This window comes from Cebidichthys violaceus, unplaced genomic scaffold, assembly GCF_023349555.1.
Source record: "Cebidichthys violaceus isolate CVI_PGR_0920_01 unplaced genomic scaffold, fCebVio1.0.p SCAF_14, whole genome shotgun sequence".
Lineage (NCBI taxonomy): Eukaryota > Metazoa > Chordata > Actinopteri > Perciformes > Stichaeidae > Cebidichthys > Cebidichthys violaceus.
The window spans coordinates 9,180,874-9,199,135 of record NW_027176307.1 but is presented as its reverse complement, the minus strand read 5'-3'; the positions used below and the strand labels follow the sequence as shown (position 1 = coordinate 9,199,135).

General features: G+C 38.4%; 1 protein-coding gene across 1 annotated transcript; it reads right to left on the bottom strand.

Moving 5' to 3' along the window:
* Nucleotides 1–5,958: 5,958 nt before the first annotated feature.
* LOC137871406 (trace amine-associated receptor 1-like) lies at nucleotides 5,959–6,960 on the bottom strand. The gene has a single exon (XM_068709218.1). It carries the CDS (start codon nucleotides 6,958–6,960, stop codon nucleotides 5,959–5,961), a length of 1,002 nt encoding a protein of 333 aa, XP_068565319.1.
* Between the last annotated feature and the right edge of the window lie 11,302 nt (nucleotides 6,961–18,262).

The following is an 18,262-nucleotide window of genomic DNA, read 5'->3' as shown; positions in this document are numbered from 1 at the left end:
AAGCTCATGGTGAGCAAATTACGGCTGGATGTAGGCCCACAACTAGATCCTTACCAATTCGCATACACACAGCAGAGAGGCACTGATGATGCAACCAACAGTATAGTGCACCTAGTGACTTAACACCTTGAAAATCCGAGGGCCTATTCTAGACTGTTGTTTGTAGATTTCAGTTCAGCCTTTGACACCCTACAGCCTCATGTTCTCCTGAAAACACTGCAGCTGATGAATGTCAACCCCTTCACTATTAAGTGGTACCACTCATTCCTCACAAACCGTACGCAGCAGGTCAGGGTGAACAGGACCTTGTCTGAACCCTTGACCATCAGCACCGGCGTCCCCCAGAGGTGCATCAGTTCACCAGCTCTGTTCACCCTGTACACTAATGAATGCACATGCAGCACTGCTAACAATTACAAGTTTTCTGATGATACAGCCATCCTGGGTCTCATGTCTGACACATCAGATACAGCTGTATACAAACATGAGATTCAGAACTTTGTCCAGTGGTGCGACAAACACTTCCTCATCCTCAACGTCAAGAAAACAGAGGAGATGGTATTTGACCCTAAATACATTGGAAACCACTCACCAGTGGTTATCCATGACCAGAACATAGCACAGGTTGACTCTTACAGATACCTGGGCATACACATTGACAACAAACTGACATGGAGTAATCAGGTAGAAAATGTCTGCACTAGGGTCCAACAGCGGCTACACTTCCTTCGTAGGCTGAGGGTCTTCGATGTCAACCAGAAAGTGTTGCTCCTCTTCATATCAGCCTGGTTTGGCAACCTCAGTGTACAGCTGAAAGCCCAGATCACCCGGCTAACACAACAAGCCATGAACATCATGGGAGTCAGACAGCATCCCACACTCCAGGCTGTCTTTGATGAAACTATCATCAGACAGGCCCAGAAGATTATTTCAGACCCCACCCATGTCCTCTACCCTGAATACCAGCTTCTTCCCTCAGGCAGATGCTTCAGAGTCCCCAAGTGCAGCGTCAACCGCTTTAACTCCTTTGTCCCCCTGTCCATCAAAGCCCTAAATGGCAAGCTAGCCAGAGCCTAAGCCCTGTAATACAGATTTTAATTTATTTGTATTATCTTAACTATACACTACAGGTGTGTTGTATGATGGGCAGTGTGACAAGTATTTGTTGGCTGGTGGGTGGCAGTCTGTGCATGTAATGTATGTATGCAATATGTTATTTTGTATTGCAGCAGACACCGTATGTATGTTTCCAAGACAAATTTCCTTCGGGACAATAAAGTCTATCTTATCTTATCTTAACTGAAATTAATGAGAGAGAAACTGAAAAGCTGGAAAAGTTAAGAAAGAAGCAGGTGTTATGTCAAAGTCTGTTCCCCCATCGAATAGTGTTTCCCTCCTGTTCAAATTATATCTTGGTGCTTCAGGTATAAACAGTATTCGAAACAACATTAGAACCTGATCATCCGCCTGGACGATAATAGTCAGAATGCTACGCTGTCATTCAATGATGCACAAAAAAACAAACAAAGATGCTGGCAAATAAAACAAAGAGAGCCGACAGGGATTTATGTTTGAGCAGCCAGGGAACCCACACTGTGTCCTGTCGCTACGTTGGCATTTTACCTCAAGAAACTACACAAACAATCTTGGTTCAGATAACAATGTAGTGTTAGCTAGCTTGCATGTTTTTATTTGTAGCCCAAAATGCTCACGTTTCTATAGGCATGTTGTCAATTGCTAGAGAAATAATTATTAAAATGTAATTCATTAAATAACATAAAAAGTCTGTTATTAAATATCCTACAATATGGTGTTAAAGTAAAAGACAAGACATTGGTCGTATCATTAGATGCAGGTCAAGCTTTCGATAGGATAGAATGGCCATACTTAGTCCATGTCCTTGCTAATTTTGGACTTGCTGAGAACTTCCTTAAAAACAGACAAAGGTGCTTTATGCTGCTCCAAAAGCTTCTGTAATTACAAACGGCAAATGGTCTCCCATCTTTCCACTTGAACGAAGCCCTGCACACGGCTGCCGCTATCACCTTTACTCATAGCATTAGCAATAGAGCCTCTTGCTGAGGCCATCCGTACTGATTCTGATGTTAGGGCTATTCAAACAGGGGCCAAGCGGCACAAAATATCATTGTATGCTGATGACATATTACTCTATGTAAGTCTCTTAACTGAGTAAAGAGATACAAGATTAACTACGCAAAATCTAAAGCAATATTTCTCTCCAAGCAGGATCCTTGTGCACCCATTGATGCTTCTGTTTTCTGATGCTCTCCATCAGGATCTACTTATTTATCCACTTCACCATCTCTCTACCTGATTTGTACATGGTGACTTTCACATAATCATATATTCTGTTTGAAATGGAATGGGAGCCTGATTTTGGTGTAGAAATTAAAGATAGGGTGGTATGATATATGGCTGAACCTGTCTGGCTGTTTTACCACTAATAGAAGAAAGGAAATTTAAGATAAATCATTGGCTACATATTGCCCTGCGATAGTCTGGTGACCTGTCCACAGTGAACCCTGCCTTCGTCCCAATGTCACCCTCCCCCAGTTTTGGTTAATGGATGGATGGATAGACTACATATTACCCCAGGGAGATGCAATGAAATTAATCCAAATCTATCAACGTTTTGTATTAAGTGCAAAATAACAGAAGGCTCATATGCTAACCGTTTTATGAGAATGTATCTATACAAAATTACTTAGGACCTGACTGTTTTCGGACAATAACAGCAAGGCTCTGTGGTCTGGTGTGGGGAATGTTTTATTTTCAATGTACTGTGTTTGTACACTGCTGTTCTGTAATGTGGCTGTCTTTTTCCTTTGTCAAATGGCATGAACCGTAAACCTGACGATGTTTAATAAAAACGTATTTGTATTGTATTATTGTTTATTTCATTTGTATTAACCTGTAAAAAGTTGAATCTATGTTGATCAACTTGTTTGTTATGATGATAGTGCCTCTCGTTAGATGATGTGATGCAACAGCCTTCAATTAGAGGTGTGAATGTATGTCATGGTTGCTGGTCCCTGGGCCACACACACACACATACTCTCTCTCTCTCTTCTTGACAGCATCATCTCACCTTTTCAACCTGGGGCCTTATTGTTTTCTAGCAATAACAAAACTAATTGAGCAAAACAAATTTGTGGCCTCCTAATGATCTGAATAATGACATAATACACCCACAGAGTCCAATTAAATGAGGAACAAGAAACATACAAGAAATCTGAGTTAGCCCTCCCTATAGTCTAGGGCAGTGGTTCTCAGCTGGTCTGGCTGCGGGACCCACCATCCCCCCTCAATGACAAGCCACTACCCAAATGTTCAACTTCTCAAATGTCTTTAATGAAAAGATGGTGCAGTTTGAACCTGAGCTGAACATGTCCTCTGCAGTCGTAGTAGTAGGGAGCTCTCTTGTTCCTGTCAGTCCCCGTCCCACATGTTTCACGTAAACCAGTAAAACTGCTTTGTTTATGTCTGTAGATTCGTCCATTTGTAATGCAAAATGACTGCTTGCCTTAACTCGAGCTGTGGTCTGTTTGATGTCATCCGACATGTCTTTAGTCACCTACTTATAGTGTCATTTGACAGAGGTATAGTTTTCAGTTTATCCGCTGCGGATTGATGGTCCAAACTACTCTGCTAAGAAAAAACATGTACACTAATGAACTTCCTTTCAGGACTGGCCAAACTAGCAATTTGGAAAACGAGGAAAAAACGTGTGAGGGGTGAAGGGTCAGAGGACGTGAGTTTGAGGTTGGCTGCTCGGCTCAGGGTGGAGTTTGGGCGTCTACAGACTGACAAAGAACACTGAACTCTTTGTGAACATTTGGGATCTGAAAGATATTCTGTGTTCAGTCAGAGAGAATGCTCTGGTTCTGAACTTATGATTTGTTTTTTCTTTAGTATTTATATATTATTATTTTTTTGCATGAATTAGTTTTGTTGTAATTTTTGATAAACAGTAAATCTGTAAACGGAATTTAATTAGAAATAAAGATACAATAAAATATTTAGTAAAAAAAATCTCTCTCTCTCTCTCTCTCTCTCTCTGTCTCTCTGTGTGTGTGTGTGTGTGTGTGTGTGCGTGTGTGTGTGTGTGTGTGTGTGTGTGTGTGTGAGACGTATCCAACTGTCTCACTGAGCTTTCTGTTATTATTGCCTTGTTTTTGCCGCTTTGACTGTCAAAGCACTTTGTGAACTCTGTTTTAAAGGTGCTATATATATAAATTATTATTATAGCAGTTGTCATTGACCTACTCCGAGGACCACTCACAAATCAATACCACTCTCATGTCTGACAATTTCAATATGGAATTCACAGCTAGCAGCTTTTTAGCTTAGCTTGCATAATGACTGAAAACAGCTGCACACAGCTATCTTGCCAAAAGTAACAATAATCTACCTATCAGCACCTCTGAAGTGAACCAATTATTGCTGTAATTCTTGTTTATTCGATCCATACAATACGGCAGGGGCTACCTGACCCCACTGATTGCCTGGAAATTTCATGGTAACAATAACGCTCCATGACTTCAAAATGCCCATGGAGTAGATAATAAAATTTAAGTTATAAATAAAGCAAAGTATGAAAATAGAATAGATGCGCTCAATCCCGTACACCGCATGGCGGTTAAGCACAAGTGTCTCATCATGGGCCTCCTTTTGTATTATTCCGAGGGCCACACCTCACCTTGGTTGATGGTTCCTCTGAGCCAAAGGGGGGTAATGTTTGACATACACTCGTGCTGCACCTTGTCGTGGCCACCGCGGCATGAAAAAACGTCCTTCTCATTGCAACAAAAGGCTTCACCTGAATCTTAAGTCCCATAAAACTTGAAGAGGACAACCAAGTCCAACAGTAGATCTGGTTCAGGGGTAAAAGACTCGCTAAGGGTGCGCTCATAACCACCAGGTCCTACAATGCCATGGAACATTCCTCAACAGACACCACCCAACTCAAATGTGGTGCTCATAGTGGTTTGAGTGTCCAGTTGGACTCAAGGATGAACTAATTAGTTTTGGTAGTCAAATGTCAAGGTCACTATCACTTTCTTCCCATTCCATGAACATGTTATCTCAGGAATGCTTTGAAGTCATTTCTTCAAATTTGGCCCAAACATTCACTTAGATTAAGAATGGACTGACAAAGGTAATTGTGACCTCACTCAAGAATGCATGTTCATCATATATGTTATTTGGGGCAGCCGTCCGCGCTGCTCACACAGGCAGTGTGGCCCGGGCGTAAGGATCCCTACTTATGGGCTGAGTTGTAGGCAGCATGGAATGATTTCATAATGGCAGCTACAATGTAATCCAAAACCAAAATAAATATTTATTTTTACAATATTTTAATTCTATGGCAAATAGGGATTCAATTGTTTTTTTTCTGGACAGAAAACCAAGTAATGCTCTCAATTTAGTAATTAGGATATTGAAGGTACAATATGCAGCTTTTTTCTTAAAAACAATGTAAAGATGATACAAAAATAAAGCTTCTCAATCATCACATGTGACCCACTAGAAATGTCTAGCGGTGCCTGAATCCCTGCCCTCTACCTGTATTTTCCTCTTTTTTTCAAATTTTATCATGCTTGGGTTGTTTGTGTGGAACCGAACAGAGCCTTTGGGTCCCAGGGCCCCACTTGTTACACCAGACTGTCATAGTCAAGTATACGTGTGTGCTAAAAGTAAACATGTCTTAAAAAAGATTCTAAATTGCATTATTCCAAATTATTTTGTCATTTGCGTTAGTTACTTTTGTTGCTCATTAGTGGTTGGAAAATGTATTTGAAACAACAAATTTCCGAAAGGATTTTATTATCATGTTTGCAGAAATATGCAATTCTGAGAAAAATGTATAGTACAGTTGTGTGAAGATGATCATCTTTAATGTGCCAACCAAATCATGAACCATTTCAGGAATACAAGTCAAGACAGTTTTGAGTCAGTAAAATCACCTTGAAATATTTTTCCAGAGATGATCATTCTAAAAGCTGTTCTGAACCAGCTGTAAAAGAAAGCATAAATAAATGGATTGAGCATTGAATTTGACAGTGTAAGCCAGTTCAGTGTTTCAATCACAGGAACAGGTACTGAATTATTACTGAAAGGCAAAAAGGTGACACAAAGAAAGAAAGGAGTCCAGCATAATAGAAAAACTCCTAAAACAGTAGCCAGAGTTTTGGTGGCCTTTCTCTCCATCTTACTGACAGTGGCCCCACACTTTGTTCTCTGACAGGTTGTGTTCCAGATGCTGCGTGCCTGTCTCTGTGCCACAAGGAAAATCTTTAGATAGATACAGAGCATTATGATCACTGGAAGATAAAATGACAATATAGGTCCAAGAGTGTTTTCTATGAGTACATCAATTAAACACCTTTCCTCACATTTTTCATTATTTAATCCAGCAATTATGATGCTAACTCCAATTAGAACAGAGACCCCCCAGCTTACCAGGATCATGATCACAATAACACGATAGCTTATTTTAGTTTTATAGGTCAGAGGCTGACATATTGCATAATATCTGTCAATAGAAATACAACATAGGTTCAGAATAGAAGCTGTGCTCAGTGATATATCAAAAGTGCTTCGTACTTTGCAAAATAAACCCTCATGATACAAACACGAGCTAAGTGAGAATGCCATGCTGAAAGGAAAGACTATGATCCCAACAAGCATGTCAGCCACAGCCAGAGACAGAATAAGGTAGTTAGTAGGAGTGTGGAGCTGTTGGAAATAAAAGACAGATATTATAACAAGAAGGTTTCCACATATTGTCACAACAGACAATAACATTAGGAAAATATATAACAATACACAAATAATAGAAGGGTTTTTTGTCAGTATGAAATGGAAATTATCTATTTCGTAGCAGGGATGTGTGGCAGTCACAATGTTGGTCCAGTTGAAAGTGACTTCTGGTTCCATGTTTGAGTGTTCCTACAATTAAAGACACATTAGCAGTAAGCATTGATTTGATGTATACCTATGGTATCTGGGCAAGAGGCAGATCTGGTATCTGATATTTAAACAATTCAATACATTTACATCCATGCATTTATTTGTTACATTTTGTTTCGCAAAGTTAAGAAGGTAATGTGTAATTCAAGCCTGATATGTTACTTGACACATAAAAGAATATATATACTGTATATATATTTGACAGTCAACACAACAATTCTGTACATTTTTACATCATACCTGTTTAACTCTCACGATTGTCCATGCATTAGTGCTGATGTGCAGAACCTTTATACTTATCAACATCTATCTAATCACTATAATTGTTGTTGTCCAATCAGGAATGGGACTGCAGTTTGTTTGCATGAGTCATCGAAGATACAATAAAAGGACATAGTTGACCAATGATGAGCGAGCGTCAACTCATCAGTTTTTTTGGTATGCCTCAACACAATTCCATTTGTTAATTTTTTTTACTTTGATTCTTAACCAAACCTCAATAGCCCCACTTGGCAGATTTTGCTAAATTGCAGTGTTGCCAGGTTGGGTGGTAAACTGGCCGATTGGACTTGTTTTCATCAGCTTGAGCTGGAAAGAAGCGTAGTGGGTGGCCTTTAAGAATTGGGCAAAATGTTTACAGGTTAGTATACACAACAATCCTGCATTTGTATGGTCATTATACACAACACTAAAGTACTTCTAATTCCATTAACATAATTAGTTACACTAGGTTGAAAAAACTTATAATAGCAATCACTATATTGGCACTGGAGGGGCTGCTGTAGTGGGTGGCCTTTAAGAATTGGGCAAAGTTTTTACAGATTAGTATACTATACACAACAACCCTGCATTTTTATTGAATCCTTGAATCCCGTTAACATAATTAGTTACACTAGGTTGAAATACCGTAAAATAGCAATCACTATATTGGCACTGGAGGGGCTGCTGTCTGCAGACAGTCACCTGTGTGCTACAGTATGTGGTACCACTGGTGGCCAAATCCTGTGCAATGCAAAAATGAGTAAAATATGAGAAACGCTATGAGGAGTGGGGAAATGAGCCTGATCTAAGCCTTGAGTTGCACCTGTTCTGCTGTAAAAACTGTAATTTATAAAACAAATAGTTCCCTTCTTTGATTATGATCAGCTGAGCTGCATTCAAACCCGTTGTAAAATACTCCATTACCAGCTGCGACTTAATTACAGTATCACAGTGCCAATTAGTCACCTATCATAACAACTGAAATTAATGAGAGAGAAACTGAAAAGCTGAAAAAGTTAAGAAAGAAGCAGGTGTAATGGCAATGTCTGTTCCCCCATCAAATAGTGTTTCCCTCCTGTTAAAATGATAGCGCCCCCTCTTGGTGCTTCAGGTATAAACAGTATTCGAAACAACATTAGAACCTGATCATCCGCCTGGACGATAATAGTCAGGAGAATGCTTCACTGTCATTCAATGATGCACAAAAAAAAAAAAAGATGCTGGCAAATAAAACAAAGAGAGCCGACAGGGATTTATGTTTGAGGAGCCAGGGAACCCACACTGTGTCCTGTCGCTACGTTGGCATTTTACCTCAAGAAACTACACAAACAATCTTGGTTCAGATAACAATGTAGTGTTAGCTAGCTTGCATGTTTTTATTTGTAGCCCAAAATGCTCACGTTTCTATAGGCATGTTGTCAATTGCTAGAGAAATAATTATTAAAATGTAATTCATTAAATAACATAAAAAGTCTGTTATTAAATATCCTACAATATGGTGTTAAAGTAAAAGACAAGACATTGGTCGTATCATTAGATGCAGGTCAAGCTTTCGATAGGATAGAATGGCCATACTTAGTCCATGTCCTTGCTAATTTTGGACTTGCTGAGAACTTCCTTAAAAACAGACAAAGGTGCTTTATGCTGCTCCAAAAGCTTCTGTAATTACAAACGGCAAATGGTCTCCCATCTTTCCACTTGAACGAAGCCCTGCACACGGCTGCCGCTATCACCTTTACTCATAGCATTAGCAATAGAGCCTCTTGCTGAGGCCATCCGTACTGATCTTGATGTTAGGGCTATTCAAAGCGGCACAAAATATCATTGTATGCTGATGACATATTACTCTATGTAAGTCTCTTAACTGAGTAAAGATATACAAGATTAACTACGCAAAATCTAAAGCAATATTTGGTAACACTTTATAATAACTACACACTATGAAGCATGAGTAAACACTTAATTCATCATTTATAAAGCATTGGTCCTACATTAACACTCATTAGTATACAATTCATAACAGTTATAAATGTTTTATTCTTGATTAATAAGCTTGTCTATTATGTGTTTGGTGATTATGTTTTCATACTTTATGAATGATGGATTCCCCATTTGTAAATGAAGTATTATATATATTACAAACCAATTATTAAGGAGTTGTAGATGATTAATAACATCCTTTATAAAGTGTTAGTAAATGATTAAGAACGTATTTAGATGTACATTATTCATGCATTTGTATATAAAATGATTTAGATATGCACTAATGGTTAGGGACTATGTTAATATATGCTTTATAAATGCGTATTAATACTGCAATTCATGATTAATTCAGGTAGTTACTAGTCGTTAGTTAAGTATTTTGTGTGACCTCATCTAAAGTGAGGACTATATATGTATTACAAAGCATTTATAAATGACATTGAAAGGCCATCAGTGCCTCAAAACCCACAAAAGTCGTATTAGTATTACAAGATGCAAACAATGTACTCTTAAATACAAACCTCTCAGCCATTAATTTATGTAAAAAAACAAAACAAACAGATTCTCCTTCAGGAGAACATGGCTGGATATAAAACATTTGCAAATGTACAACTGGAGCTAACCAGGAGCTTTGCATATTAGTTTACATTTACTTATTTAATTATTCATTTTAATCAAGCATATCGATCTCCACTGTTCGCACTTTTCTTCAGTTGCATGTCCCGATGGCAGGCGGAGAATCTGCTCATTAAATCCCGCTTTCATATGTCATCAATGTGGGACAAAGGAAAGGCCTGCGTAAACGTCATCAACGTGGGACAAACGTTTCGCTCAGGAACTGATACGGAAGTACCCTTACGCTATGGAAAACGCCGACTTAAATTGAAAGGACGCGCGGACCCGGACTAGAAAGAATGACAGCTCACGGGCATTGGAGACCCGTCAGCTGTCACGTAACGTTACACATTATGGAGGATGAGTATGTAGCTAGCCTTCCTGCTAGCAAATCACTAACTAGAGGTCCTGAGACGGCGCACGCCACGGCGTTACCTCCGTTGTAAATGGAGCAATCCAGGAGACAGTTTGCTAACTAGCGGTTATATGATAGCGACAATGTTTGATGACCATTTATCTGTTCATATGAGTGGAGCGAATGTAAATGTTTTATATCAGCCATGTTCTCCTGAAGGATAATCTGTTTGTTTTGTTTTTTTACATAAATGAATGGCTGAGGGGTTTGTATTTACAGTACATTGTTTGCATCTTGTAATAAATATTGATATCTTCTTTATCACTTTGTGTTTTGTCTTTTCTGTTGAGAAGATAACAGACTGTTGTGGGTTTTGAGTCACTGATGGTCTTTCAATGTCATTTATAAATGCTTTGTAAGGCATTGATAGTCCACACTTTAGATGAGGTCACACAACATACTTAATAAATGACTAGTAACTACCTGAATTAATCATGAATTGCAGTATTAATACGATTTTATAAAGCATATATTAACATAGTCCCTAACCATTAGTGCATATCTAAATCATTATATATAAATGAATGAATAATGTACATCTAAATAAGTTCTTAATCATTTACTAACACGTTATAGAGGATGTCATCAATCATCTACAACTCCTTAATATTTGGTTCGTCATATATATATAATACTTCATTTACAAATGGGGAATCCATCATTCATAAAGTATGAAAACATAATTACCAAACACATAATAGACAAGCTTATTAATAAAGAATAAAACATTTATAACTGTTATGAATTGTATACTAATGAGTGTTGATGTAGGAACAATGCTTTATAAATGATGAATTAAGTGTTTACTCATACTTAACTAATGCTTCATAGTGTGTAGTTATTATAAAGTGTTACCCAATATTTCTCTCCAAGCAGGATCCTTGTGCACCCACTGATGCTTCTGTTTTCTGATGCTCTCCATCAGGATCTACTTATTTATCCACTTCACCATCTCTCTACCTGATTTGTACATGGTGACTTTCACATAATCATATATTCTGTTTGAAATGGAATGGGAGCCTGATTTTGGTGTAGAAATTAAAGATAGAGTAGTATGATATGTGGCTGAACCTGTCGGGCTGTTTTACCACTAATAGAAGAAAGGAAATTTAAGATAAATCATTGGCTACATATTGCCCTGCGATAGTCTGGTGACCTGTCCACAGTGAACCCTGCCTTCGTCCCAATGTCACCCTCCCCCAGTTTTGGTTAATGGATGGATGGATAGACTACATATTACCCCAGGGAGATGCAATGAAATTAATCCAAATCTATCAACGTTTTGTATTAAGTGCAAAATAACAGAAGGCTCATATGCTAACCGTTTTATGAGACTGTATGTATACAAATTACTTAGGACCTGACTGTTTTCGGACAATAACAGCAAGGCTCTGTGGTCTGGTGTGGGGAATGTTTTATTTTCAATGTACTGTGTTTGTACACTGCTGTTCTGTAATGTGGCTGTCTTTTTCCTTTGTCAAATGGCATGAACCGTAAACCTGACGATGTTTAATAAAAACGTATTTGTATTGTATTATTGTTTATTTCATTTGTATTAACCTGTAAAAAGTTGAATGTATGTTGATCCACTTGTTTGTTATGATGATAGTGCCTCTTGTTAGATGATGTGATGCAACAGCCTTCAATTAGAGGTGTGAATGTATGTCATGGTTGCTGGTCCCTGGGCCACACACACACACACATACTCTCTCTCTCTCTTCTTCACAGCATCATCTCACCTTTTCAACCTGGGGCCTTATTGTTTTCTAGCAATAACAAAACTAATTGAGCAAAACAAATTTGTGGCCTCCTAATGATCTGAATAATGACATAATACACCCACAGAGTCCAATTAAATGAGGAACAAGAAACATACAAGAAATCTGAGTTAGCCCTCCCTATAGTCTAGGGGAGTGATTCTCAACTGGTGGGTCGTGACCCAAAAGTGGGTCGTGGACCCGTTTTCAGTGGGTCGCAGGCCTTTGCCTGAAAAAAATAAAATAAAGATCCTGTGCTTTTATTTTGAAGGGGATTTTTTATTATTCACACTCCTTAACAGTATTTGGCGTTAATGTCTTGTAATGCTAGTAGACACCCATTTCACAGTAAAGAAGAACACCCCCAAAGTTTGTTTTCATATGCTAATTGTACATTGGCAAAACGCAAGTATGACACCGACTACATGAGAGGACATTTTCAGCACAGGTTCAAACTGCACCATCTTTTCATTAACCTTTTAAAAACGAGGCCTATTTGCAGGCCTCAGCTCGAATAAAGATAAGAAATACCTAATTAATTGTATAAAAAAAAAAAAAAAAAAAAAAAACTTTTTTTATATATTTTTGAGATGAGAAAAATCATGGAACTATCAGAATACATGTTACTGGTTCACATAAGATAAGGATGGAACACAGCAGAACTTGGAAAACTCAAAAGCTCGATCTTGAAAAACAGCACTTTTAGGGTATTGTTTTTTGGAAAGTATGGGTATCCAAGACTTTTAATATGCTGGGCTCTTAGAACAACTGATATAGGCTCTATATACACAGCTATACATAGATACAGTGAAACATTTATGAAATATAGAGCATTTCAAATTAGAAAACTGATCAAATACTCCAATATTTGAATAAAAAAGTATTTTTAAAATTCAAAAACACTCTATATCACTTCTATGTATCACTCATGATGTTCATTGAATCAATAGACCGAAGATTGGACCTTTTTTGAGTGTTTTAAGCTCTTTCTATGCCCTTTTTAGTTATTTAGTTTAAGGTCAAATCCTGCTTCGACTCTCTGTTCAGGGCTGTATCTCAGCCCCCCCCTCTCCGATTTTCACCATTGAGACATCCATCGAACCGTAGGAGCCAATAGAATTGCCTGGAATTGAAAGCTAGATGATTGACAGCACTATTAGCCAATAAAGCTCAAAAAGGTCCAGCTCTGAAATCTGATTTGCTGAGCTTCCAACCCTCCCAAGAATCCAAGGAGTGTCGGTGAGACACGAATCGAACGGATTCACACGGAGCACCAGCAGCTGGACAAACATGCGTTGGAAGTACGGAGATATTCCATTTTTTCGCTGAGATTCGACCAAAAGTAAGTACAATATTCGATGAAAGCTGTGTGACTTTTTGTGTTCGAAGCTGAATATCTCTGCGATGGTTTACCGGGGAGAGAAATGGAAACTATGTCCGTAATCTCCGTCAGGCGCTCGTGCTTTTTCATGCTGCATGTTCGTAGGTAGCACGTTGCTAACGGAGTGTAGCAGCCTTTTTCTCCGGTCTGTCCCAGTCATATCGAGTATGATTTATGATATTTTGTTATTTGTTTGCTTGGCTGATGGGAGATGTGTTTGTCTCATGTAGAAGTGACCTAGTTAATGTTGTTCCCAGGACGCTGAGGTTTCTGCAGAACTATAACATCACTATATTCGTTCTTCGTGGGTTCTCTGCCAGTTACTTTTAACACAAAACTCTCTAAGTTTTGATGTACTCTGCGTCCAAATGGGGGACCCTCGGGTGTATCTGGTATATTTGAGAAGTTGAAAATTTGGGTCACAGCTTGTCATTAAAGGGTGATGGTGAGTCCCGCAGCCAGACCAGTTGAGAACCACTGGTCTAGTGCAGGGGTCACTAATAGGCGGACCGCGGTCCGGATCCGGACCTAGACGCCGTTGTATCCGGACCCAGGACCTAAAACCGATAGACAATTGAGAATTATTACATTTTGACGGAGCTCTACTACTTTAACCGGCGCAGCTTTTCCAGCATTTACGGCACTTGTTCAGTGGTGCAGGAAACACGCCGACCAATGCGTCACGTGATGCAGTTTAGCCAATCAAATATGGGTATTCTGATACGTAGTGAGATGTACACACACCGTGACACACGGGGGAAAGACGAGGAAATAGATCGCAGAGCAGGGCATTGAAACTACGACATAGAAATATCAAAAGCAAAGGTTACATTTCTAAAAGAGTGAAAGGTTGAAAGAGCCTTGTCTGTGACCAAAGATTGACAGACACGCATAGGTGAGTACCTCACAGGGGCAGCTATGAAACAGTATGTGTAAATTGGAACGAACATAACCACTCACATTTGAAATAAAGACACAGAAAATCAATATAAGAGACCATTATGATCAGAGCTATACATTAATTAATTGTCCAGCAATGATATTAACAGAGAGAATACAGCTGAAACAAGATACTTAATAAATACGGATCAGGTCTATCCACACACATTTACCTTGCTAGAAGGTGATAAAAAATATTTTTTTGATTGACATCACTTCACATCTGAATTAACTGAATTTAAAGCTGCAGGGCAATTCAGTGAAATACATTTTTCTAAAATTAAGTACTTTATTTTAAGATGCACATTTTCCAAAAGTTTTCTGTTCTGTCAGTTATTCTTTAATCCAGCCCTTATTTTACTTGAAATGAAAAGAACATTTATTTATGTATTTCTATGTATTATTTATAATCCATCCAGTTAAATTTGAAAACTGAGAATAATAATTGTTAGAATATAATTGATGTGTACTTTATTTGATTTGACAGTTGTTTACTACACAGAGACGTTGTTACTACTAGACTTCTTGAATATATATATATATATATATATATATATATATATATATATATATATATATATATATATATATATGGCACTAAATAGTGCACGTTAGATATTATTGTAATGGACCTTTGCACAAGGAGATTTTCTCAATCTGGACCTTTTGGAAATTTACTTGAATACCCCTGGTCTAGGGAATACATTCTGTTTACTCACTGAATACTGAATTTCAAGCAAGAACCTTTCATATATGTAAAATGTATGTTTCAGAATACATGCAATGCTTCTATTTGCATTTCTATTTGCATCATGGTGTTATGTGACTGCATACCCAGATAACAGATCCCATATTGTTTATAATGGGGAACCTTTACTGAGGTAGAGAATACTCTGGAAAAAAAGACTTTAGTTTTAAAAAAACTGGTTTAACTGCTCGGTGAAGGTTGTGGAAAGATTGCCTTCATTGATCAAAGAAACCAACATTAATCACATTCCATACAAATGTAGCACAATTTATTAGGCCTTGCAGAGGCTTTCTCCACTTCCTTTAAATTAATTAATTAAACAGAGGGCTGACCATGGCATTGGCACCAGGGCCATCATTAGGGGACTGTGAGTTGCCACATAGATAAACCACATTTGGGCAAACTGTACTGTCAGTAAAAGGAAGTAAATATTGGAATGGCTTACCATGTGCAATAAGGAAATGTCCACATTTTTACACACTTTTAAGAACCATCTCAAACAATGACGTAAGGCAAACCAGAAATAACTTGCATTGTAGTACAATGCTTTTTGTACTGTTTACTTGTATAATACTTGTATTGCATATTTGTATCTGTATATTGTTAGGGGTCTCAACTCTCTTGCAGACAAAGGGAGGCCGCATGTCTCCCACTGCTGCGTCTTTTGTCAGCAGAGCAAGGCCAAAAAATCAGCTGGGTCCGGCTCACAATCAAAAAGTGTTTAATAACAAACAGAAGCTATACAATTACAAACTGAAGTACATTATCGATAGAATATGTCCCGCGGATCAGAGTTAACGCGCCCCCACCTGCCAGCCCACCTCCCTGGTTACCTGTAAGGAGGCCAGCAACGAGAACTGAAGAGAAATCCTCAGCAACAATGTCTTATACTTTATAGTCCCCGCCTGAAACTTTAAAAGTCCATTATCAGCTTTGTGATTGGCTGAAATCCAAATGTCCCCTCCTGGATTCGGACAGTGTCCACTCTCGGCTGACCTCTTTGGCCTGGTCTGCCCCCCCTCATCTGAAGTGAACCACCCTCGTTCCATAGGGCTGTATTCACCAACATCTCTGCTTGTCCTTCCCCCGCTGTTCACACCTTCTCACATTCCTGAAGCCGGCCTCTCCAAACTCATCACCATATGGTCACTTACGAATCTGAAAAGCCTATCTCAAAGGTCCCTGTCTCTCCCTCACAGCTCAACACTATATTTTTAGTTTAATACATTCAATAGGTAAACATATGATACACATATACTATCTTCTTCAAGTAAATATACTTGAAAACATACTGCTTTGTAATATTTTAACTTTTCTTTTAACTATTGGAGTCCCTGTAAGAATAAATAAACTTAGGTGTCTTCTGGTTAAAGTAATGTCAATATTCAGCTGTCTTTGATGGACCATCACACGCTCCCTGTTATATATAATACTCCTTTTACACATGCATATCCCATTGTCAGCACAATTGCTGAAAGTGGTTCAGTCGTTACGAAAGCCTGCACACCTCATTATAACTTTTTTTTTTCAGTGATACAACATCACCCTACTTCAGACTTTACTACTTGAACATGAGCATATGTCCTTTTTACTGCCATACAATGCTGTGTTGTTTCTGGAGAGGATATTGTTTGCAAGACCACAAGAGGGTGCTGCCGATAGCTCCTTGGAAAAAATGACTTACGCTATTGATTTCTTACGAATACACTTTCCTGTAGGCATAGAGAGACATTAAGTAATGTCTTAGTCAACGTAAATGTGAGGTGTGAGGTTATAAGAATAATCACAACATCAGCATATATGATACATATAACACATGAGTGAAGATAGGCATGTCGTCCTAATTTCTACCAATGTACAGTAATACAGATTACTTACAGGCCACTAGAGGAAGACTGGTGCTCAATGTTCAAGGAGCAAACAGAAATAAACTCCTCTTTAAAGCTGTTGCATGAATAAGCATCTCTTTGTGGCCTAAAAATGCGTAAAATGCGTGCTTTTGTTTCATGACTCAGTTGGGTACAAATATTTAGGCCCTCTCCACTACTTATTTATTAACTGAGAAACTAATGTGTGTGGTCGGCCTCTCTGTATAATTAATGTATACACTTTAATCTAGGGTTGTTAATGTTGCTCTAGAAAAAAAAAAAACATCCCAGTGTTGCCATCTCTTTCCTAATGAAAGTAACCATCAGCACTAGCTCCAACAGTCCCTGAATCTTGGTAGAAAATTGCCAAGTCTGCAACAGTGGATAGGTAAGGAGGTAAGGATGTAAGGAGGCAGGGAGGCAGGTAGGCCATCCAATCATTTCATTTGGGCAGAATGATTATTAGAGTAATTTCCCCCCCTTTACTTTAGAGGCCGTCTGAAACGCTTTCAAAACTGCCATTCCACAAACGGTAGTTGTTCCTTTCTCTAATGCTTTTGGACAAACTGTAAAGAGAGAGGAACATGACAAGCAAAAATAAGAAAAAAGAGCAGACATGAAAAAAAAATTCCAGTCATCCGATCTGACACACGGAAATGCATCCGACACCGCTGACAACAACCTCTTTGTGAAACAATTTGGACCCTTACACTGTTCTAAAATGTTCACACTCATATGAGAACAAGTCAAGAACAAACTCACTTAACTTGCCAGACAGGTGTGTGACTCACATAGTATTCCAGGAAGTTGTCTGATGGCCATTCCATCATTTACACTATCTGGAGAGGTACAGTAAAGAGCCTCCTCTCCTGACGAGTCTTTTTTTTTGGAAGCTAGAAGACGATGAGGTAAACAAATACAATTACCCTATTAAAACCACTTTTTCTTGCATACATAGGTGGTTATTATGCTTTCAGGGAAACTGTAGCCGCATATTACAGAAAAAGGCATCGGTTTGATGTAGCTTGGATAGTCCTTTTAAACTTAACTCAATTATTCAACTAAATTTACATTATTCCTAATATCAAGTGTTTGAATCAAATATATCTTCAGTAACTGTGAACGAGAACTTTCTGATGTGTTAACCAAATTAGGTTTACCAGAGTCAGACGTTTAGTGGCAAACGCAATTTATTCCTGGGCCAATCGCCAGACAGGGAATAAATCATGAATAGTTGTAGACCTCAATCATGTCATAAAAAGTCTTCTCAAACACATTTGAATTAATTGTGATTATTTGCTC